Source organism: Anguilla anguilla, chromosome 18 (assembly GCF_013347855.1).
Source record: "Anguilla anguilla isolate fAngAng1 chromosome 18, fAngAng1.pri, whole genome shotgun sequence".
Taxonomy (NCBI): domain Eukaryota; kingdom Metazoa; phylum Chordata; class Actinopteri; order Anguilliformes; family Anguillidae; genus Anguilla; species Anguilla anguilla.
Genome location: NC_049218.1, coordinates 20063926 through 20085216, shown reverse-complemented (window position 1 = coordinate 20085216; position 21291 = coordinate 20063926). Strand labels below are relative to the sequence as shown.

Sequence of the window (21291 nt, the reverse complement as noted above, 5' to 3'; positions counted from 1 at the left end):
TATATACCTATAGTACCATAGTATAGAATGCATATAAAATAGTTTCCTTTGTTTCTTGCCGGACGTGCTTTGATATCTGTGTTATTTTACAGTAAGCTCCTGGATCCAGAGGATGGCAGTCGCAGAGGTAGACTGTCTTTGTTACACACGTCGCTTATCTCTGTCAGAGTCGCTAGGCAGTGCGCCGTCAGTCTGGGATGTCCGTTCAGCATCCATGCCCCTCAGAACACCCACACAAGACGAGCGCCATGAAGAACAAGAGCCATGCTGTGCCGCTTGAGTTGAGTTGAGGTGTTTGTCAGGAAAGTATGTGTGTGTGTGTGTGTGTGTGTGCGTGTCCAAATTTGTGGATATAGTTTTTGCTCTCTTGTTCTGGTGAATTGAGAAGATTACCCAGACTCCCTGCATCTACCTTTTCACAAAGGTTTCTCCTGGAAGAAGCCATATAAAGAAGCAGACGAGCTTCGATAGGGGCAGTCTTAGCGCTTGCTGGGGTCGCCCACGGCGACCGACATGCACCGGCACTGCTTGACGCGCTGGATCTTGCGGTGCCGGAAGCCGGGCTGCAGGTCGGGGCAGTCCAGCTGCACGGTGAGCGTGGTGAGCCGGTTCGGCCGGCAGAAGGCGCAGGACTGGAAGGACTCCTGCTCCTTGCGCACGTGGCGCGGGATGTAGAAGGAGTTGCACTGGCCGTAGCAGAAGCGGTTGATGACGGTGCGGCTGCGGCAGCCCTCCTCGCTCACCGTCTGCCTCAGCGGCTGCGTCTTGCACCAGTCGCTCCGCAGGTACTTCCTCTCGGTCACCACCAGGGCCTCCTGGCTGGAGGCCAGCACGTCCTGCCGGCGCGCCCCCCCGCGCCGCTCCGACGTGTTGCTGTGGATCTTGTAGGGGGAGGGAAAGGCGCTCTGCGGCCGGCTCTTCCTGGACTCCGCCGCCGCGCAGAAAACTCCCGCCAGCAGGGCGGACAAAGCCAGCTTCCAGAACATCCTTTAGGAGAGGAGACAGGCCAATGTCTTTATTCACGTTTAATAAAGGACTTCACCTTTAACATGCATCCCCCATGAGATGAGACCAATGAGTTTTTTGCAACACATACCAGAATATTATGCAGTATACACACACACACACACAAGAAACCAAAGTATTTTGTGTTTTCTCCATGTGAACTGTACAGTGAAATGTGGTACTCCTGTTTCTGCAAAAGAGGGAAAAGAACCTTTGACCTTCAGGACTGATCAAGAGACTTTTAAGAGAGCTAGCATTAGCATGTTCGGTAAAACATAATGGAGGTATGAAATTATAGCCGTGCATGGTACACCAATAGATAGGGGAAGCCTGCTGAGACCTTGGTTAAGAGAACCAATCATGCATTGCCCTTGTTCTTACACTCAGACCAGACATAAGAGTGGAAAATGGGAAAGTTTTTTTAGGGGCCGTGTCACTGGATAGAGCCCAAGAGACAATTGCAATCCCCCCTCCTCCCCTCCCATCAGTTCGTGATTGAAATTCCACAATCACCGTCCTACCCAGCCCCCCCAGTTCACAATCACCATTATCCAACACAATGAACACTCTAGTGATGCTTTCTGTCCTATCACACAATTACACACAACCCCCCAGTTTTGCTTACTAATATTATATCTTATACCTTTTGGACCTTTGGGAACTTTATTTCTGTTATTACCATGAAGAAGAAGAAGAAGAAGATGAAGACGAGATGAAGATGAAGAAGAAGAAAACTATGATCTTAATAACCCTGTACAGTATGTATCTGAAGTGCAGTCCTTTCTGAATGTGTGGTAATGATAAAGTGCACATAAAAAAGGAGCTGACAATTTGATAGCCAGAGTGATGACAATTAAATTTGGAACATTCAGCTGAGGAAGCAGTCTATTTTCTTTCTTAGAAAATGAGGAAATGAGTCCATCATCTATGACTTCATCCATCAAAATATCCTTAATTGAGTCATTACATCTATTTGCTTTTTGTCAGTTATATAAATTTTCCAAAATAAACATGACCATTAAATCAAAGGAGGAGCTTCAAAGGAGAAAAAGGAAGGAAAATTTTTATTGCTCTTGACTCCAAGCAAATTAATTATGGTTCTGCTTACTCGAGGTATGAAGCATGCTATAGATATGTAAACAAAGTGAGTAAAAACATCTGAAGATTATTAGAGGGATTTTTGAGAACTTTTCTTCAGACTTGACTTTTATCCTCAGTGTGACCTGAAGTTTAAATACTGAACTCAGAAACAGCAAGTATGTTTTACTCTTTCGCTCTTTTTCTCCCTTTTTCTCTTCTCTCATTCTCTCTCTTCTTCTACTGTTTCATCTAAATGAATAAGACCCAGAGAGCAGAGACAAATAGCCTTGTATAGTTTTACATTTTAAAATAGACTTTAACAGGGACAATAACGGGTAGATTTATTTATTCTCTTCAGCAGGCTCTGAGGGAACGATGACTCATCATTCAGATTTGTGGTTGTGTGGCGTTGTCCGTCAGACCAGCTGACATCTTTACAACAGATGAGGTGTGCGGAAATATAAACACTGTTGCCGCTGGCTTATATAAAGTATGCAAAATCTAAATATTAGCTTAATTCTAGGTTCAAAAGAGCATCACAGTTCCAGCTGACCTTTTTTAATTCCGCCCTTCAACAGTGTCCACGAAACATTTTCTGCACCTGTTCGTTCGGAGATGAAAAAGGCAAGAAAATGTGTTTTTTCTTCTGGTGAGATTTGTGCACATGGGATTTATATTTTGTTCTCTGCCAACATGTTTTTAAGGAAACTCACATAAAGTAAGGACATAAGAAACGAATGAGAAGAACAGCCCATCCCTTAATTTGCCGACAATACAGACTATCCTGAGTTGCATCAAATGGACTTTTACATCTCGCCCCTGTCCTACTGAAGACCTGGGGGTAGTCCGTATCTGACTTGGAGGGAGTCTGTATCAGACCAAGAGGGAGTGCGTAACAATGCACAGTGCAGCCATGTTTAGGAAACCTCCAACCTGAGAGCTTCTTCTCTAGCAAAATGTCTCAGGTTAAATTCAACGCTTGTGTGCTTCCCAAACGGGACACCACTTCTATCATCAGTTAATGCTACATCAGTGAACTACCATATAAAATGCAAAACTAAAAACAAGTAGTAATTCTCTATTTCCTGCATGTGTTGTTAAAAGGTTATGTTGTGGAGGGGGGGGGGGGGGGGATGACAGCGGTCAGCTACCCCAGTTTGTCATCAGCACACAACATTCCGCTACCCTTATCAGCCTCTCAGTCCCTTTGAAGTGTAACCACCACCCCTGACCCCCCCACCCCCCTGAAGCTGTGATGTAACTGCTAGCCCCGCTCATGCGGACAGCTTTCTCTCCTCAGCTCCATCATCACGCGGGCGGGACGGGGGCACCGCCACACTTTAAACAGATGAATGGCTTCCTGGCTGATGAGCTTCCTGTAAACCGTCACTGCCGTTTCCAGCCATTTACGAGTCATTTCTCTACAGGCATGAATTTCATGTCCTGGGTGAGGGAAGGGGGGGAGAGGGGGGCAGGAGAGGCCCCGTTATTTGCCCAAAGTATGATAGAGAGTCTCCATTGTGAGTCATGGAAGGACTGAGGTGCTGCTCAGTTTCACATTACAGCAGTGTCACCCGCTGAAAGTTTGATTAGTAATGACCCGCTTACACTGATATGACAGACCTGGGTCTGTAATTGATGAAAAATAATGTACTGCCACCTAATATAGCATTATCTTATCTGGGTTAGACCTGCCAGCCAGGCTCCCTGTGTCTCCGGTGATCTCTCTCACAGCCGTGGACCCCTTGGTTCCCACACAGGTGGTTGTGACAGGCAGTGCGGGAAGCCTTCGGTGAGGCGGTTTGTATTTGTGCCCTGAGAGCCGACATTAATGATTTACAAACAGCCCTCCGCCGCTGACCCCGAGCCGTCGCCGCCGTGGCAGATTTATCACTGCTCGGGATCTACGCTCCTCATCCTCCGGCAAGACCAGCAAGGCAACTCAACACTGAGCCTACCGTCGCACAATAACATTAGTGTGCAGAGAACACAATCAGAACTAAAATCAATATGTTCAGTGCCTGACAAAATACTTTAAACTCTAAATTTCCTTGTGGTCTCTGTTAGACTGGCATACACTCTGTTAGAGGTCATTTAGAGTTTTTCTGTGTATCAACATCACGCATTTAAAATGTTGTACTACCATTTTATAGCATGCTATAGTAATATTTTTATATTTTGTCTGTGTTAGACATTGCTGTGTCTCTGTCAGCTCACATACTGTGGCTTTACTGAATTTCAAAGTGCACATAAAGAGATGGCTGTATGTAGGTACAGTGAGGAGCGCTATGTGATGCTTCCATGTTGGCTTGTAGCCGCAATCCCCCCTCATAATTCCCACCAGCTGAGGGAAAGTCCACCCGCTGGTCTACCCCCCACATCTCAAAACAGAACCCCTGAACCGCCACAAGTTTTCAACATGTGGTATGCAATAAATCCTGAGCTCCAGCTCCCCCCGTTCTATCAGTTTGGTATGCTCCTGTACTTTTCAGACACTGTGTGCTAGGCCAGGGTGGTAGGGTCTGAGCAGGGGTGATCATACACTGGCTCCCATCCTCCCCAGGATGTCTCTTGCCAAACTCTTCCCTCTGCCTCTCTTTCCTGACAGGATGGCGGGACAGGCAGTCTGTGTCATTAACTTCTATACCACTCTTGTTGTCTTGTCATTTTTAATATTGTCTTGTCTATTTCTGTTCACTTATGCAGTCTTGTCTTGTCCTGGCCCCCTTTTAAAAGAGATTAAAATAAATAAGAGAATAAAATAAATAAAACTGCGCTTTCTTAATGCCAACACCCCACAACTCTCCTCATCTGTGCACATGAGGTCATCAGCAGTGTGGTGGTCCTTGTCCTTAGTGGTAGTCTGGTAGTTTGAGTGATGCTGGCCAGTCAGGACACAGTATTAAACCAGTGTTGTTCTTCTGGGCCAGGGACCGGTTGTCTCCTCCCTGACTCATTATGCAGATGGCCAGTCAGGACACAATGTGCACTTGATGGCAAAAATACACTGCAGAAGCTGCTCTAATACAGCACCATGTTTCACAGCTCCCTGCCTGTCTGTGTCTCTCAGTGAGAATATCCACAGAAGCAGATTATCAACCTGCAGGTTCATGCAGGGACAAGCACGGCCTGCAGAGGGCAGTACTAGTATGGATAAAGAGGAGGAAATGAGAGGAAGGGGAATGGGTTTCAGTCTTCATTGCCAATAAGCCTTACACATGAAAATCTCATCTTGTTTTTAAATATGTCTTGTTGGAGTTCATTGTTGCTATTGCTGAACTGTTATAAGGTTTTTAGTGTTTTTCCTAGCTCACTGCACTGTACATAATAAAAAACAGAATTACAGGCAGTAAAATGTTTTTTCTGACCTATATACTGTAGGGTCTGGGACGGGTGTGATAATTATCTCACCTGTAGAGTTTGGGTCAGGAGTGATAATTATCTCACCTGTAGGGTCTAGGTCAAGTGTGATAATTATCTCACCTGTAGAGTTTGGGTCAAGTGTGATAATTATCTCACCTGTAGAGTTTGGGTCAGGTGTGATAATGATCTTACCTGTAGGGTTTGGGTCAGGTGTGATAATGATCTTACCTGTAGGGTTTGGGTCAGGTGTGATAACTATCTCACCTTTAGGGTTTGAGTAGGGTTTGATAATGATCTCACCTTTAGGGTTTGAGTAGGGTTTGATAATTATCTCACCTGTAGGGTTTGGGTAGGTGTGATAATTATCTCACCTGTAGGGTTTGGGTTGAGTGTGATAATTATCTCACCTGTAGGGTTTGGGTTGAGTGTGATAATTATCTCACCTGTAGGGTTTGGGTTGAGTGTGATAATGGGTTTAGTTCAGGAATCCTATTCCTACCGCTGCACAGGTGCGCTCACCCTGCACACCCACAGCTGTTCACAGAGGCATGAGACCAACATGCTGCTGGGATTTGGAAATGTAAACATTCTTAAACATCAGCCATATTTTTAAGGCCACAGGAGTGGTATAATGTCAGTGTCAGCACAGTCACTGACCTAATTCCCAGCTCTGAAAGTTATTTATTTTATTTAAAGTTGCCAGATACACTTTCTATCACATAAATCATTTTTTCCTCAAGCATACGGACTGCACACAGACGCACGTGTACACACACACACACGTGCACACACACACACACACACACACACACACGTATGCGCACACACACACACGAACACGAACACACACACACACCCTGGCGCATGCTGTAGACTCATTCCCACTAGCTTGTTTCATGTTGGCATGCAGAGGAACATTTCTACAGCCCATCTACTCTTCATCTGAACAACATTTTATTCCCCACGACTTTCCACAGTAAAAAAAGGCTTGAAACTCTTCATAACCGAACTGAGGTTTCAACATGAGAACTCTTTCAGCTGAATCATAAAATATGTCCAGTATTAATGTAATAACCCAATGAAGTTTTGCTTCAAAACATGACACAGTCAATATGCTTTCTGTAATAATTAGACTCCTACAGTCATATATTCACAGCAGTTTACCAGATAATTGTTAAATACAGTGCACACGTTGTAAATATTTTTCACACATGAACTCACATTTTCCATTTGCACACATATACTGTATGTGTATATGAAATATCTTCTGTTGTAATAATAAAGCAGGAAGATAAATGTAGTGTAGGAAAGCAGTGCTCACTCAAAGTGGTTAATAGGTACCAGCAGATGGATCCTCTGTCCCGGCGCTCAGTGCCTTTCTGTGTGCTTTACCTCTCTGAGGTGTCCCGGGACAGCGTGCGGTGCGGAGGGGGTACTCCAGCGGGGTCAGGGGTAGGCGTCCGGAGCGTGTGGTCCAGGGAGAGGAGCAGCGGTGAATCCCATGTGAGCAGCAGGGAGGAGAGAGCGGTGGTTCGGGGTGATCGGGGTGACTCCACGGCTTCACCTCCAGCTCCTCTCTCCCACCGGCATGTGGATGTTATCACAGACCAGGCTTTCTATTGGCTCCCCGCGCTGGAACAAATCACGCTGTGCGTCTCCTCCAAGCTTTCTCTCTCTGACTTTGACTATCTCTCTCTCTCCTACTTTTTGTCTCTCTCTCTCTCTCCCTCTCTGTCTCTCTCTCTCTCCCTCTCTACTCCCACTGATCTGTTTCTCACTCCACCCTCTGACACGTCAGGGTTGCCATTTTCCCCAGCAGATTCCCCCCGATTCCCCAATATTCTTTTCCCTTTTTCGCTGCTGTGGCAGGATGTCTCTGTCTGTCTTTTATCTAAGTTCTATTTTACGAGGTAGGTCAGCTCAGAACTAGGTTCTCCTGTGCGGTGATGGCTTTGGGAATCAAAGTGAGAAGAGTACATCACCTTAGCCAATTAAATGTAGGGGGTTTTGTGGCTTAGTCACACAGACTGCAGTTTAATTGTTTAACATAATCAGACACTTTCATGTGGCTTATATTTTGCAGACTGAGACTGTCTTGGTTAAGTGCCTTGTGTATCGCAGCATCACTTGGGCTATAAATTCACCAAGCCGCAAACCAGGGAATCCCAAACCATAACCAGTGACTGAGGGCTCTGTTCATCAGCTGTTTTCCTGAAAAAGATGACATCTGCATTTTAATTTGTAATGCTGAAAATGCTGAAAAGGGTCATTTTCAAATCTCTAAGTATGAAATCTTTGGGTTATTTTCTGCAAACCACTAGATAAGAATTGATTTATTGATGAATGAATTGATTGATTATTCATAAAGATTTTTATTCCTGGTTGCACAGAAGCATTCATTTATAGCTATGTTGAGTGGTAGAAGAGCAGTTATAGTAGCATCATTCATAATTAAGTTTTTATTTTCTTCTACACAAATTCATGCACAGGCAGTACCCACTGAATTAGCTTCACAGTCTGAAGCAGGTCCTCCTTAGGAACAAAGCCTGCGTTCTGTATTGTTATATATAACTGCATCAGACTGTCAGTGCTGATGTGAGTAAATGTCCTCTCCAACAGATTGCATTATGCTCAATGTTAAAAGGCTGAATGGATCTACTATGCATAAAATAAGGAGTATAAACTTTTAGTTACAATTTTTCTTGTCTTGAGACTGAAAATATTACATTGTTTCATCTATTTGAATAATACAAACAATCTTTTCTTAGGAATCATGTTTAACAGGTATCCTTGCGGTTGTGAGCTCTGAAACGTGTAAAGTTTTTTAAAAAGATTTTAGGTTCTTTCCCCATTAAACACTCACTCTTTGAAGAAGGAGTTATATGATAAAGAATCCACAATATCCCATGTTTGAGTAAACATTTGGTAGGGAAAGTAATCAAAGATTTAAATAGATATTCAGTACTGATCCAGCGTTATTCCTGTTTTGTTGTGGAAGACCAAACTTGTTAGTGTGGAAAAAGATGGTGGCCAAGTACCCAGGTTTGTTTGAATCTGAAAGTTTTCCAACTTTCCTTGTTTCTCTTAGATTGATATTTTCCATTCCCTCAATAAATCGCATGATTTCATGCATTCCCCCATTTCACTCAGCTGATTAAAAAAAATACTTTTTTATTGTTCAAGTTCCTGTCTATCAGGAGCTGCATTTGGAACTCAAGAGGTTGCATGAATCCATTTAGTAAAACACTAAATAAATGGTGCAAATTGACAGCATGTCAAATATTAGCTGCGTAATTCACGCTGGATAAAGGTGTATTTTATGCAAATAATAATGATGTATTCTGTATTTAAAACCAGACTTCATATTATAACTGGTATATCAGGACGAAGTGACCACACAACCCTCTGTTTTCCATTCAGTGAAATATTTGATGATGAGTGATCAGGCTTTCAAAAATTGGCAGGACAGTTATTCCACATGCAATTAAAATGGCATGGTAATCATCATCAGCTAAAAAAGTTTGTTTTTTTGGATTGGCAATTATATTTTAAAATATAATTATAGGAAGTCACTTAATAAAAGTGAACCTCTGTACATCCCATCTTCCCAAGTATGGCTTGTCTTCTTGGAAGACCTGACCTACACCATCTAGTGGCTAAAGCTGGGAATGCAGTAAGCATGTTTATGCAATAACATGAAGGATAGTATTAAAAAGATGCTGTCATCATCTATTACACAGACTGAAAGCTGCCTACACAGTCGGATGAGATAAACCTGTAATTTATAAAGGGAACCACTATTGAGGTCCCTTAAGATCAGCCTTATATGTGTGAGGCAATATGTGCTGCTGTACGATTGCTATACTGAGACCCACAGAGACTTCCCCTCCTATTTATATATGCTGTTTAAATGACCATGGTAGACAGCTTCTCTCTGAATGATATTTTACACAGTAAACTGCTCAATGTTGAATCCACCCTGATGGTCTGAGAAAGAGAACATGTGGTCCCTCTTGAACACTGAGCACTTTGCCTTCCGTTCTGAGCTGTGGGCGAATGGAGTAAGGGCTTGTTGTGTTCTCTGAAAGTTTATTGGTGCCATATTTACATACTGTCTCTGTCCCCTCCCCCATCTCTCAGCATCCCCCAGGTCTCACCTCTGAAGTCATCAACCATACAAACACACCTGTGTAATCAGATAATGAGTCAGCTTTAATACATTTGATTACATTAAAAGGTCCTTAAATATGGTATAAAAATAAATGCAAAGAACTGTAACAAAGAACTGCAGAAAACATAAGACAGGCGCAGCTTTTCTTCTCGATTTTCCAACAGCAGTTTCATGAGTGCGATGTGACTTGTGCAAACTTCTATAGTGCAATAAATCAACACAAATAAAGTGTAGTATCGTAATTATTAATATAGGCAAATTCATTTTAATAATATATTCAGCCTGTGTTCTATAGCGGCAGATTAGTACTAATCCAGTGTGGGTATATGCACAAGCTTCTCTGCGGCTTATTTCTCTCTCCCCCCCCCCCCCATCCCCCCCGTTTGATATGTCAGGAAATGATTGGGACAATTACCTTCTTTGAAGGCATTAGTATGTTTAATGTCCCTTTATCCATGAGTTAAACATGCCTTTCCAAACAATGAAAGAAAAATAATCAAAACTTGGTTCTTCAGACATGCAACATCTGATCTTCCTTCTGGGTGAAGAATAGACTATGAAAATGTTCTGTAAAATACTTTTTTTAAATGGCAGCGTCCGTTTCCCGAGCTATAGCGTGACTGCATTTCAGCAGGTCTGCACTAGACTGCTGAACCTCTTTGAAGTCAGCGATTTCCCCTAAAAGAGGGAGGAGAACAAAGAACAAAAACATTAAACAACTGAAAACTTACAAATACAGAATCTTTTCTTCAGAAATTACTAATAGTAATGGATGATACACGTATTCTCCTGTTTATTAAACATATGCACCTTTGTACAAAAGGCTTTCTCTTTTAAATCAGTGGGTTGTGTGTTTGGGCCCCTGATGTGCTGCATGTAACTAAGTCTGGGATTGGGTCTGTGAGATAGGAGAAATGGGAGTGTCTACTGTAAATTTCAGTCCTGCTCCTTTCCATTTAACATACACCGTACTACAAACCAGTAATTACCTCTTCATTTTAAATGCATTGTATGGACAGAATACTACAGCATATCATTGTTTATGTAGCATTATTGCAGTAATGATATGAATGAATGTTTGACCTGGCTCACTTCCTGAGTACTAAACCATACAAGGCACACATTTTGGCTGTACCTGCATTTCTAACGACTTTGACGATGGGTCAGTAGTCCATGCCCGGGAGTACCAGAGATGTGTCTGGCTTGTGTTCCAGCCAAGCTTGACCGCACAGTTTGATTGACTGTAAAACCTGAATATTGAGTCTGAATTCTGTACCTCTGGCACATGGCCACTTGTGTTGCTAATGCTAATTTCTGAGCCAATTACGCTGGTGGAACCCAGAAAGATGTCTGCCACTCCAGAAACAGGGCTGCATACCCCTGACAGAGATAATGAGCCAATGTGAAAAATGAGAGAATATCTTAATTAAAAATTAAAAGAACACATTGAACTGAAAATTGTGATCATGTTCAATATTGTGATTTTATGACAAATGTACTTACGGAGATTCTTGGACAGCCAACAGGACTCATAAACTAATATCTTTTGACACTTTTTAAATTTTATGACTTAACAATAAATTCTCATTCGCTCACTTTTTATTACTCTAGCAGTAATAAAAACCAGACACAAAAATAATACCTGAATAAATTCAAGTGGATATATTTCTGTATTAACTTCCCACATTAGCATTCTGAATAATCAGCCTAGATGTTCTATTTGCATGTTATTGATGCAGAGGCATATTTAGTGCAGAAGTCTGTTGAATTATGAGCTGAATCCTGCTTGCTGTTTTATGTGGTAAGTGAGGTTTATTTCACAATGTTTTTATTTTTGCAGGAAGGAAACATGAGGATGACACACAGTGGAGAACATGCACCGGGAAGGGACAACATAACAATCCTTCATCATCATCATGATCTTTACCTGGAAGTAAAATCCTTCAAAACAAGTTCTTACTTTTCTGTGGACAAGGAGAAAGTGCACATAAGGGAGGACATTTTGGCTCTTGTGACCAAAATGGGATCCATGCAAAACTACCACTGGCCATCATGCAGTTAAATTTACCAAACCCCTTCCCGTTTTGTTGGTTCTTTGCCTGGTACTGATTAATTTGCTGAGATTATTTGATAAATTAAAATACAATGCACAGAAATGCATATGGCACTTTATCTATCAGAATATCGCAATGTAGTCACATTACTTATTTCCATTGCGGTCCTGAAGACTTGGCTAGAAGGCAGGCAGGAAAAGGGTGTGGCATGTACAGGCTACTCATTACACATTATAAAACCAACACAAATTCAACACATACACAACAATACAAGCTTTTCTAAAATAGAAGTTTCCCTGATATTTTACTGAGAACCAAATCTTCAATTGTCTCTTAAAACTATTCAAAGTATGGGCAGATTTAATTTAATTTTGGATTTTATTAACAATGGAATAAGTCATATAACAAAAAAAAAATAACAACCAAAATGAATTCTGTGCTGTTCTAATTGAATTCTTAAAAGATTTTAACTTTCATAATAAAAATAAAAAATCAAATTCATATTTTGTATAAATGTTTCCAAGTATGTGTGTATCCATAATATAAAAAATGCATTCCCTGTATTGAATGAAAAATAATAGGCACACTAAATACATCACACAACATTAATCTATGATAATTATATACTATACTATACTATGCTAAGAAAGCATAGATTCAAGTATGCTGAGGTAAAGAAAGGATTAAGGCTAGGGTCATTCAGAAGATACTATATGCACTTACTTAATTACATAAGACACAAACTGATTGTCTGCTTAATAAATTTATTGTGGAAAAAATGTAACAATTCTGCATAACTGTAGGCTGGAAGGTTGAGAGGAAAGAGGTGTAGCACAGTAAGATCAGCAAAGCGGAGGCAAGGTGACACAGAAACACAGGTGAGGCGGGAAGAAGAAGCGTTAGGTGGGACCTGGAAGAGAACAGGATGGGCCTGGGATTACCACCTCGGACTGATCTGAGATCAGCGGACCAGACAGGGCTGCATCCACTTACCACAGTACCGGCTACTTTCACAGACTGATCTCAGATCAGCAGACAAGACAGGGCTCGTCCACTTACCACGCTACGAGTGAATTTCTCAAATGAAGTTCTGCGATCCTGAATGTTTCCCAACTTATACAAACACAAGAAATAAAAAGAACAGAAAAAAGCGAGAAAAGAAGACAGCTGAAAAGAAGTGAAGAACTGGGGTGGGGTGAAGGGGTGGAGAGGCTTGAACGAGAGCAGAGATGGAAACAGCATCAGAAAGAAGAAGTAAACCGTGTTTGCTGCTCAACATAAACTACTAAAGCTTAAGGAAATATGTAAAATTAGACAGTGAGACTATGTCAAAACAGTACTGTAATGGGGAGATAGAGGAATGGGGTGGTGAAGCTAGATTTATACATGTGGAGGCAAGTCAAGGTGCATTTGTGGCGACTGCATAAAAGCATTTTCAGTCGTTTTCAGAGGTTTGTGGTTTAATCAGAGAAATAAACAGGTTACTGTCACACAGCAATATATAATGAGATTTTTAAAAAAACGTTACTTACAATAACTCAGCTTGTCTCTACATGTATTTTGTGCATCAGAGCTCTGATTAAACACAGTATGGAGCTCCAGCAGATGAGCTGAGGTGGATGGACAGAGCGTGGTCTGATACGTGACATGCTGCATGATAATATGCCACCTCTCACAACTGCTAAAAATGAGATAATGGCAAACACTGAGGAGCTGTCGGGCATGTCCCACTAGGGATCTTTTGGGAATGAAGTTGATTTCTCTTGCTAAATGTGTGTCTTTTCATATCCCCGAGTCGTTATGCTAAATTCATAATCTAAACGGACGTTTAGAATGTTAAATGATAAAAGTCGCTTCCTGAGAAAGTGGCAGTGATGGTGAACTGCCCGCCATTTTCAGAGCCGCCACTTGAAGATCCAGAAAACTGACAACTGAAGGAACGGATTTTATATCAATAGCTGCTGCTCCATGTTTAGAGTTTACTCCAGTGAAAGCATTGAAAACAGACTGTTAACTTTAGAAGCCTTTTTCTCAACAACAAAAAGAAAACTGTGTTGTGATGCTTCACTTTTGAAAGGGCATTATTTACTTATTGGGAGCACACAAATGATGCTACTACTGCTATGAAGTGTAGTTTCGTATACTTTTATCAGTATATGAAGGTAACAAGTTTCTCAAGTTCAAAAAGGCTGAGTATGATGAAACACATCTCATTTGTGCAAATGTAGCTGCAAACTACATTTGAGAGCCACTGTCCCTGCTTGACTCATATAGGGATAGCTCTAATTTGCTGATCTAGGATCAGTTTCCCCTGCCTATATTCTAACCTCATCAAATACAGGATAAGAGCAAGTGTGCTGATCCCAGGTCAGTACTCCCACTCCAGCTGCTTTTTGAACCCGGGCCCTGCAGGGTGGTAATTTGAAGTCTTGACTTACCTTCTTCTTGGCCTGTAGCAGCTCCTGGTAGGCACTTGATCGGATGAAGCGACTGTACGAATCGCTCTTCATCAGTTTGTAGATGTGCTCCTGTGAAGGAGAGAATTACATGAGAGCTCACAGTCACCATACCACAGCACAAGGTCGATACAACACCATGCGCAGTCACCATATCACCGCTCATTCAAATACACCACCCTACGCAGTCACCTTATCTCCGCTCACACCAATACATCACCATACGCAGTCATCCAGAGAAGAAAGAACAGTTGGGTAATGTAGTCCTTCCAGCTACCTGAGCATCCTCAAATGCATAGCGCCCAGGGTCCTTCACATTCTGAGTGGTTTTGTCATAGCTCTTTGAGTCCACATTAATGGCACTGGGAGCCCCGGGAGCCAGGAACTCCTGCCAGATCTCCTGGACCCGGGTGGGAACCTCCCGGATCGGCCTTTTCTTCAGCCCCTGGACCGCCAACCAGAACCTGGACACAGTGGTGATCATAAACAAACACAGGGTGTGTGTGTGTGTGTGTGTGTGTGTGTACGTGTGTGTGCAGAGTGGTCAGCAGCTCATACATTTAGTTTGTGAAAAATGCATACAATAAATCAATTCATAACATCAAACTTTACAAAATCAGTGTGGAGCTAACGTGGTGAAGCCTGGATGTTATTAACTCTGGTACAGTTTTATTAAAAAATAAATGGGGTTCATTAGTAGATTACAAAGATTAATCTTCCAGTTCATCCAGTGAAAATTATCTTCAAATAGAGATGCAAAATATTGCCACCAGGAGGTGGTGCTGAAGAGCCATTCATGTTTGGCAGTAAAAGTCTGAGCCATGTACCAAGCTGAGTCATTGGGTTCTTTCTCTGCCCTGTGCCCCTGGACTGTACTTTAAGGGTTGCCACCTCCATAAGAGCCTACCTCAAAGCCAATACACACAGACGTATCACAGTCTCACAAAGTCTCTTACTTTGATAACAGTGGTCTACCTTAAGTTTTCCGAGCTGAACTCAGACTCCAAGAACTTGAGGAACTGCTCTCTGCCTATTTGGTCTTTCAGCACCTCGTTGATCCCGAAAGCCCACCTCTTCACCCTCTGCTGACTGGGCTCCTTACTGCAGAGAAACACACAAACACACACAAACAATCACAGAAACACACACAAACATTGAAAACAGATACACACAAATTCATATATATATATACACACAAATACATCACACAAATATATACACACAAAACCACACACACACACACATGAATACAAGCATACACACACACACACACACACACACACACACGTTTCTGCTTTACCAATGTTTTCTCCCAATTCAAAAACCAGCCCCATTAGCATTTGGTAAGCCCATCTCACTGCTGTGGGCCCCTCTATCCATGCCAAATCAGGAGAGCACAAAGAACCACACACTCCTCTCCAAAACATGTGATGTCAGCTCAATACCAGATTGTGGGGCCCATTGCCACAACACAGCATGCTGTATCTCATGAATATTCACTAATGGGTGTGACAAAGTGCCATACTCAAGTATAGACAATTGATGGTCTGTGTTGTAAACTTCTATTACCAACCAGAACCCCTGTAGTTAGGAAGTAGGGAGGATGAAAGCAGTGTAGGAGTTGATGATCTTGTTGTACTCTGCAATCATTGCGGGGACAAACCTGGCCTCCAGCTCCCACACAGTGGTGTCATCAGAGATCCAGGGATTGGAGGGATCTGGTGGCGTGAGAAAGTGGTCGTACTCAACGTACTGTTCTGTGTACCCCAGTAAACTGCAGAGAGGGGAAACAACAGGGACAACATGCTGGTGACTGCTGGTGTACCCCAGTAAATAAGAAAGCTTGGCCTAAACAGGCAGCACAGAGAATCACAGAGTTTAAATGTGCTTCGCTGTACACAATGGGGTAAGCAGAATATATGACATATCATTCAGACCATACAAAAAGACACCAACGGTATACATCACTAGGTACTGAGAACTAAGTACAGGGTTTAATTCAAACATTTTGGATGTACTATGATGGCCCAGTCTCAGATAGAAAAATACTACCTCTGCCATTACAGTAAAATGAATGGTGGAGGTCCAAGCTTTCAGATTATGGCGAGTTTAACTTATTTTCTTGTGTTCTCATTGAGTAGGTTGAGATGCTAATGCTAGTACATATTTACAGTATGAATATGACTATAAAATTTAAGTTTAGAATGAACAGCCAGAACACATGCTAAATCAATGTTGCCATATCGTCTGAGCTCAAATTATTGTGTATCTGGAGACAATGTGTGTCCCAATGTTTGTTTTTAAAACTAGTAATTAAACTTACCTTTCTGCAACTTTGGACATTTTCAAACGATGCCTGTCTAATTGCGCTTGCCAAAATTTGATCTGAAATTGAGACGGTGAAGTTATTACCTTTTTAATTTTCACAAATTTTGATTTATGGTCAAACAGGTAACAGCTGGCAGGTAGTTTTCTGTTTTCATCTGTCACCAAATAGAACCTCCCATGTTTAAGAAGCAGAGAGGACGTACAGGAGGTGAGTATCTGGTGAGCCTATAGAAGCTGTGCGTTTTACCCACCTGACCCTGTAACTCCTCTTCCGTTGGCTGCCGAGCCTCGGGGGTGGGGATTTGGGTGGGGCTATGGCTACGGATGTCATTCTGCAGCCCATACACCGACTGCAATATCATCACAGGAAGTAAACTCCACCATCCTGTCTACAGCCACCATTCCTCTGACTGCTTTTGAAAACTAAAAATCCACCCTTCCTCCCCTCTTAGTCCTTTCGTCTCCTTGTGACCCTGAAGAGGCTACCTGGGTGCCATTACAGGGAAAGTCCAAATTGTTTAATAAACAAAGTGGGACATGTGATCTGTCCTCTTTAGCCTTTTTTGGTGAAGCATACTACAATGTATCCACTACGGAAGCAATTTTGGCTATATATGACTACAAGTCCCACAATGCTTTGCTTTGAACAAGAAATTTAGAGGGTGATGAGAAAGTTGATGCAAAAGTATTACTAAGGAAGGAAGACATAAAGGAAGGACTCATTTCAAATGTATGTGGATCATGGTGGCAGGACACAAAGAGGCATACTTTTCAGATATGTATGATAACCCAATCATTAAACAAAATGTAACACATAATAGCACAAATATTATCTGTGAAAGGAAATGGTTACCATTATTTATTAAAGTCTATTTATTCATTGTTAAAGTCTGGTCAAAATATAAAAGTACTAAATATTAGTACTGTTATACTATAATAATAATAATAATAATAATAATAATAATAATAATAATAATAATGTGTATGATCTTTCCAAACCGTGTTTTAGAGTAAATATAACTGACAGTGTGATGTATTTGTTCATAGGTGGCTTGTATCCCACAGGAGGAACCAGGCTGGGGATCACGTACCTTCCGGGTTTTGTGTGGATTTTTCATTCTGGAGGACTTCTTTATGTCCACTTCAGTGGTGTTTACACACCCGGGCTGAAAGACAAGCAGACAGACCTCTCCAGCGCTGAACACTGTGGCACCATGCAGGTACTACTGATGGAAATAGCCAGAAGCACTCCACCTCAAAAGGGTAATGCAACAGACTAAACATAATTGAAACTTTACTGCAAGTCTGTTCAAGGTTGCTGTGAATATAAACTCTGCAGCAACAATTTTACAACATATCTTACTTCGGACATGGTTTGGTGTCTTTGTACTTGCATTTCCTAACTGTATTTAACCCTTTATAAAGGCCCTTCATCTCATTTGGAGGTTATAGGAGGCTAAATGCATGCAGCGCTCTGGTGTCTAAATGACCTGTACATCTTTGTAGGACAATCAATATGGAATTTATGCATGTGCTCACTTCCTGCGAGGATATTGCCCCTTATTTGAGGCTGAGAAAGCTGTTAACCCCTTCAGGCTCTCAGACACAGCCACACAGAGAAAACTCTTTTATACAGAGTTCACTGCAGCTGCCCATATTTATGGCACCTGTGAAATGGACAGTAAGCAGGGCCTGTTCTTTTAGGCATGGTCATGAATGACGTGCCCGAGTGCATTAGGTACAGTACAGTGTCTATTAGGGATTTATTTCCTTCCTGTATTTTTACCAGTGTCTCCCCTGGTAGCTGTGCCTCTATTATACTGATCGTTAAAGGGTTAGCGCAGGTAGTATACATACTGTATCTACCTACATGACCACACCAATGCCAAGGGTAATAAAACCCCCCACAAGACTACAACACAAGCCTTAAGACTTCAAAACCAATGCATGTACGTAAGCTAGATCAGTGTATGAAGTAATGTGAGATCAGTGTATGAAACAATTAGCAGCTCTTTGAAACTACACTCTACTTCACCAGAGATGGAAACCACATTTGAAGCGCAGCAGCGTCACTCTTATTAGAGTACCATGGCAGGATCGTCTAATAAGAGTGTTGAGCTGTCATCCTGTAATGAGCAGCAGCCATGGATCTCTTCTCAGATGTTGGATTCAAATGGTAGTAAGCAGAGCTCTATGCTAGCCTGCGCATTCTCCACCATACTCACTGATGGGGCTCCAATACAGAGAGGAAGCTATCAGTCCACACATGCAAATCTCAAGATGTCCCCTGTGATTTGAAGAAGTTATGAGGTCCTTGCAGAAAGCGTGTAATGTTCTGCTCCAACAGGATTAAACAGTTCACATGCTCAAGCTTACTTCCAAGGACAGAAAGCAAAATACCTAAAAAATGACAGGGTAGTTTTAAACAGAAATTCAACCCATGGGACACAGTACTACATATGACATCCTTTCATTGGAAGTGTGCGTTTAGCATGTACCATTTTAGTGTATTTGGCCTCTGTCATATATCAAACCAAGAATGAGAGAATTAGAGAAAATTAGAATTACTAAAATGGTCCAGCAGAGCTTCTAGTGCATTGATTGAATCCTCCTGCAGATATGTACAGTACAGCACTGCTTACTTACCCTAAGATCATTTCATGGTTTAATGGAATCACTTACCACTGGTCTGTGCACATCCCAAAAAGCTCTTTCTTGACTGTCAAGTATTTTCCTCTCAATCTTATCTCTTTTTTTATCAACTCTGAAAAAGATGATAAAATTGACATTTACCATTAGCATTTTATGCAGTTGATAATGTACTCTTTAATGGAACAGTAAAGCAATATTCATATAGTCAGAAATGTATAATCTCTCCCCCTATTCAGTTTGTGATGCCTGTAGGACATTAAACCAATTAAATATTCAGAATACAGTGTGTAAAAATTATAATGAGGAAGTAAAGGACATGAAGGATTCACTCACTAAAACACTATCAAGAGTGACAATAACACAGACATTAACACAGACACTATTGGGACTGAACACTAACACAAACATTATGAGGACTGCACACTGACATAGACACTATCAGGACTGTACACTAACACAGACATTATGACGACTGCACACTGACAGACACTATCCAGACGCTGTTCAAATGAGACCACTTACTTTGCTTGTGCTTCTGCTTGCATAAATATGAATTCCCATTTGCGAGCGAATGCCCTTTGTAATCTTGCCAAGCTCTCCTGAAACATAAATCAGGGGTGAGCCGTCAGATAACCTCCCTCTGACTAAATCTACTTCACCTGCTGTACAGATAAATCTTATACTGAATTAACCTATTTTAAAATGTGTCTGACAAAAAATTAAAGGGGTGCTTTGGAGATGATGCATGCAATCAGCAGAAACAGCAGAGTTTAGCCCAGGAGTGTAGTTAAGACAGAGTTTAGCTCAGGAGTCAGCACAGACAGAGTTTAGCCCAGGAGCGCAGGGGATTCTTACAGCTTCATAGTCGGCCAGTTCCAGACGAGCTTTGTTTTGCATGGTTCTTTTGCAGAGGTAAACAGCTGAAAAGCAGGAAAGGAGTGTTAAAAGGGAGAGAGGAGGAGGACAACAGCTCTGAGGTAGGAGGCCCCTGGAGCAGGTGGAAAGGGGATCAACATCACAGTGCAGAGAGCAGGGTTTCTGGTAATGGCAATAAAGGAGTCTGATACAGATAAAAACCTGGACTAGGACATAACTTAACCCGCTTAAATTAAGAGGATTAATCAAGCTGAGGCAGGTATGACACTGAGCAGGGATTACATTTTGGAAACACCATTCCTGTAAATCCAAAGTCAACTCAGAGGGTCCATTAACTTGATTTTTGCACTCACTGCAAGTTATTGTTCGGAGAAGTTCATATTAAGACGTAAAATGAACATATTAAAGGAAGGGTTTTTTTTTATTTTTTACAGCTGAGATATGTGGGGGAACAAAGCTGAATAAAAGACCTTGGGTAACTGCACCAGAACTAAATCTTATTCTCCTTCAACTTTCAGCTAACACACAACATTGCTATATCTTTACAACTGCACTTGCAATAAATGTCTGCCACAACAGATCTATAGTAATTTGTCTGTAAACCTGAAACGTCATGCAAGACCATGGCTAAGCATGCCCTATAGCCTAGCTTGTCCTGTGTATTCAACAGAACAGGAAATTACCATGTGCAGGTGTGTGTATGAGCTTAGTGCTTATTTAATTATGTCTTTATTTATTATATAATCAAAACCTCTTAGAGGCTGCTTGGGCTCAGTGACAATAACACAGTGTTCTGGCAGACACTGTGCATATTAATTTTACTTTCAGCCGAGCTCACCAGACTGTTCCCTGACAGTTGGATTTGATATGGCTTATCAGAAACATTTATCTGAGATGTCATTTGTGGTGGAAATGAGTAGCCTGAGGAATGTTCCTGCAGTGCTGTTTAAAAATATCTTTCTCGCCTGGTTTTAGTATTTTTTGTTTCGTTCTGCCCAGGGCAAAGTTCGAAGTACCTTTTCCACATAATCACTCAATCAACTTAAAGTTTGTAAATCCAATGCTCTGCCCTGTTTTTGACTATTTGGGCACTTGTAATACGCATAAATGAGTAAAAATATTGCATTGCATTTGATAAAAGATCAAATCTTTTAAACACTGAGTTCAGTCAGCAGTTGTGGAGAGAGAGAAATCTCTGTTCTCAGAACATGTGAGACATTCGCAGCAGCAGAGCTGTGTTTCCCCGGCAGGATGCTGTTGTGGACATGAGGCTGGACTCTGTCCTGTCAATCACACGCCTTTCACA

At 41.7% G+C, this 21291-nt stretch overlaps 2 protein-coding genes across 8 annotated transcripts in view; both read right to left on the bottom strand.

The window, feature by feature from the left end:
* Positions 1-81: 81 nt before the first annotated feature.
* On the bottom strand, positions 82-7159 carry grem2a (gremlin 2, DAN family BMP antagonist a). Of its 2 annotated transcripts, none has more exons than XM_035401054.1 (2): positions 6770-7159; positions 82-987 (listed from the first exon to the last, which is right to left on the bottom strand). In XM_035401054.1, the coding sequence occupies exon 2, from the start codon at positions 984-986 to the stop codon at positions 480-482; it is 507 nt and encodes a 168-aa protein (XP_035256945.1). In that variant the 5' UTR covers position 987; positions 6770-7159; the 3' UTR covers positions 82-479. The 2 variants fall into 2 exon arrangements, with proteins under 2 accessions (XP_035256945.1, XP_035256944.1); XM_035401053.1 differs by having other exon boundaries at positions 6841-7156.
* A 2824-nt stretch (positions 7160-9983) lies between these two features.
* rgs7a (regulator of G protein signaling 7a) overlaps positions 9984-21291 on the bottom strand; it is a 59990-nt gene continuing 48682 nt past the window's right edge. For 3 of the 6 annotated variants that reach the window (XR_004763238.1, XR_004763240.1, XR_004763239.1), the window contains exons 7-18: positions 19965-20029; positions 19632-19708; positions 19140-19221; positions 17549-17623; positions 16709-16807; positions 16453-16514; positions 15793-15903; positions 15105-15230; positions 14407-14593; positions 14112-14201; positions 11547-12786; positions 9984-10297 (exon numbers count right to left, since the gene is read on the bottom strand). Coding sequence is in view for 3 of the 6 variants with exons in the window: in XM_035399513.1 (XP_035255404.1) it covers positions 11563-11583; positions 12733-12786; positions 14112-14201; positions 14407-14593; positions 15105-15230; positions 15793-15903; positions 16453-16514; positions 16709-16807; positions 17549-17623; positions 19140-19221; positions 19632-19708; positions 19965-20029 (1049 nt within the window). In the remaining 3 variants the exon portion in view is untranslated. The remainder of the gene's footprint in view (positions 10298-11546; positions 12787-14111; positions 14202-14406; positions 14594-15104; positions 15231-15792; positions 15904-16452; positions 16515-16708; positions 16808-17548; positions 17624-19139; positions 19222-19631; positions 19709-19964; positions 20030-21291) is intronic. The other 3 variants (XM_035399513.1, XM_035399515.1, XM_035399514.1) reach the window with 3 other exon arrangements.

Excerpts from the sequence above, each read along its gene's own strand:
- grem2a (XM_035401054.1), bottom strand. The coding sequence starts at position 986 with ATGTTCTGGAAGCTGGCTTTGTCCGCCCTGCTGGCGGGAGTTTTCTGC.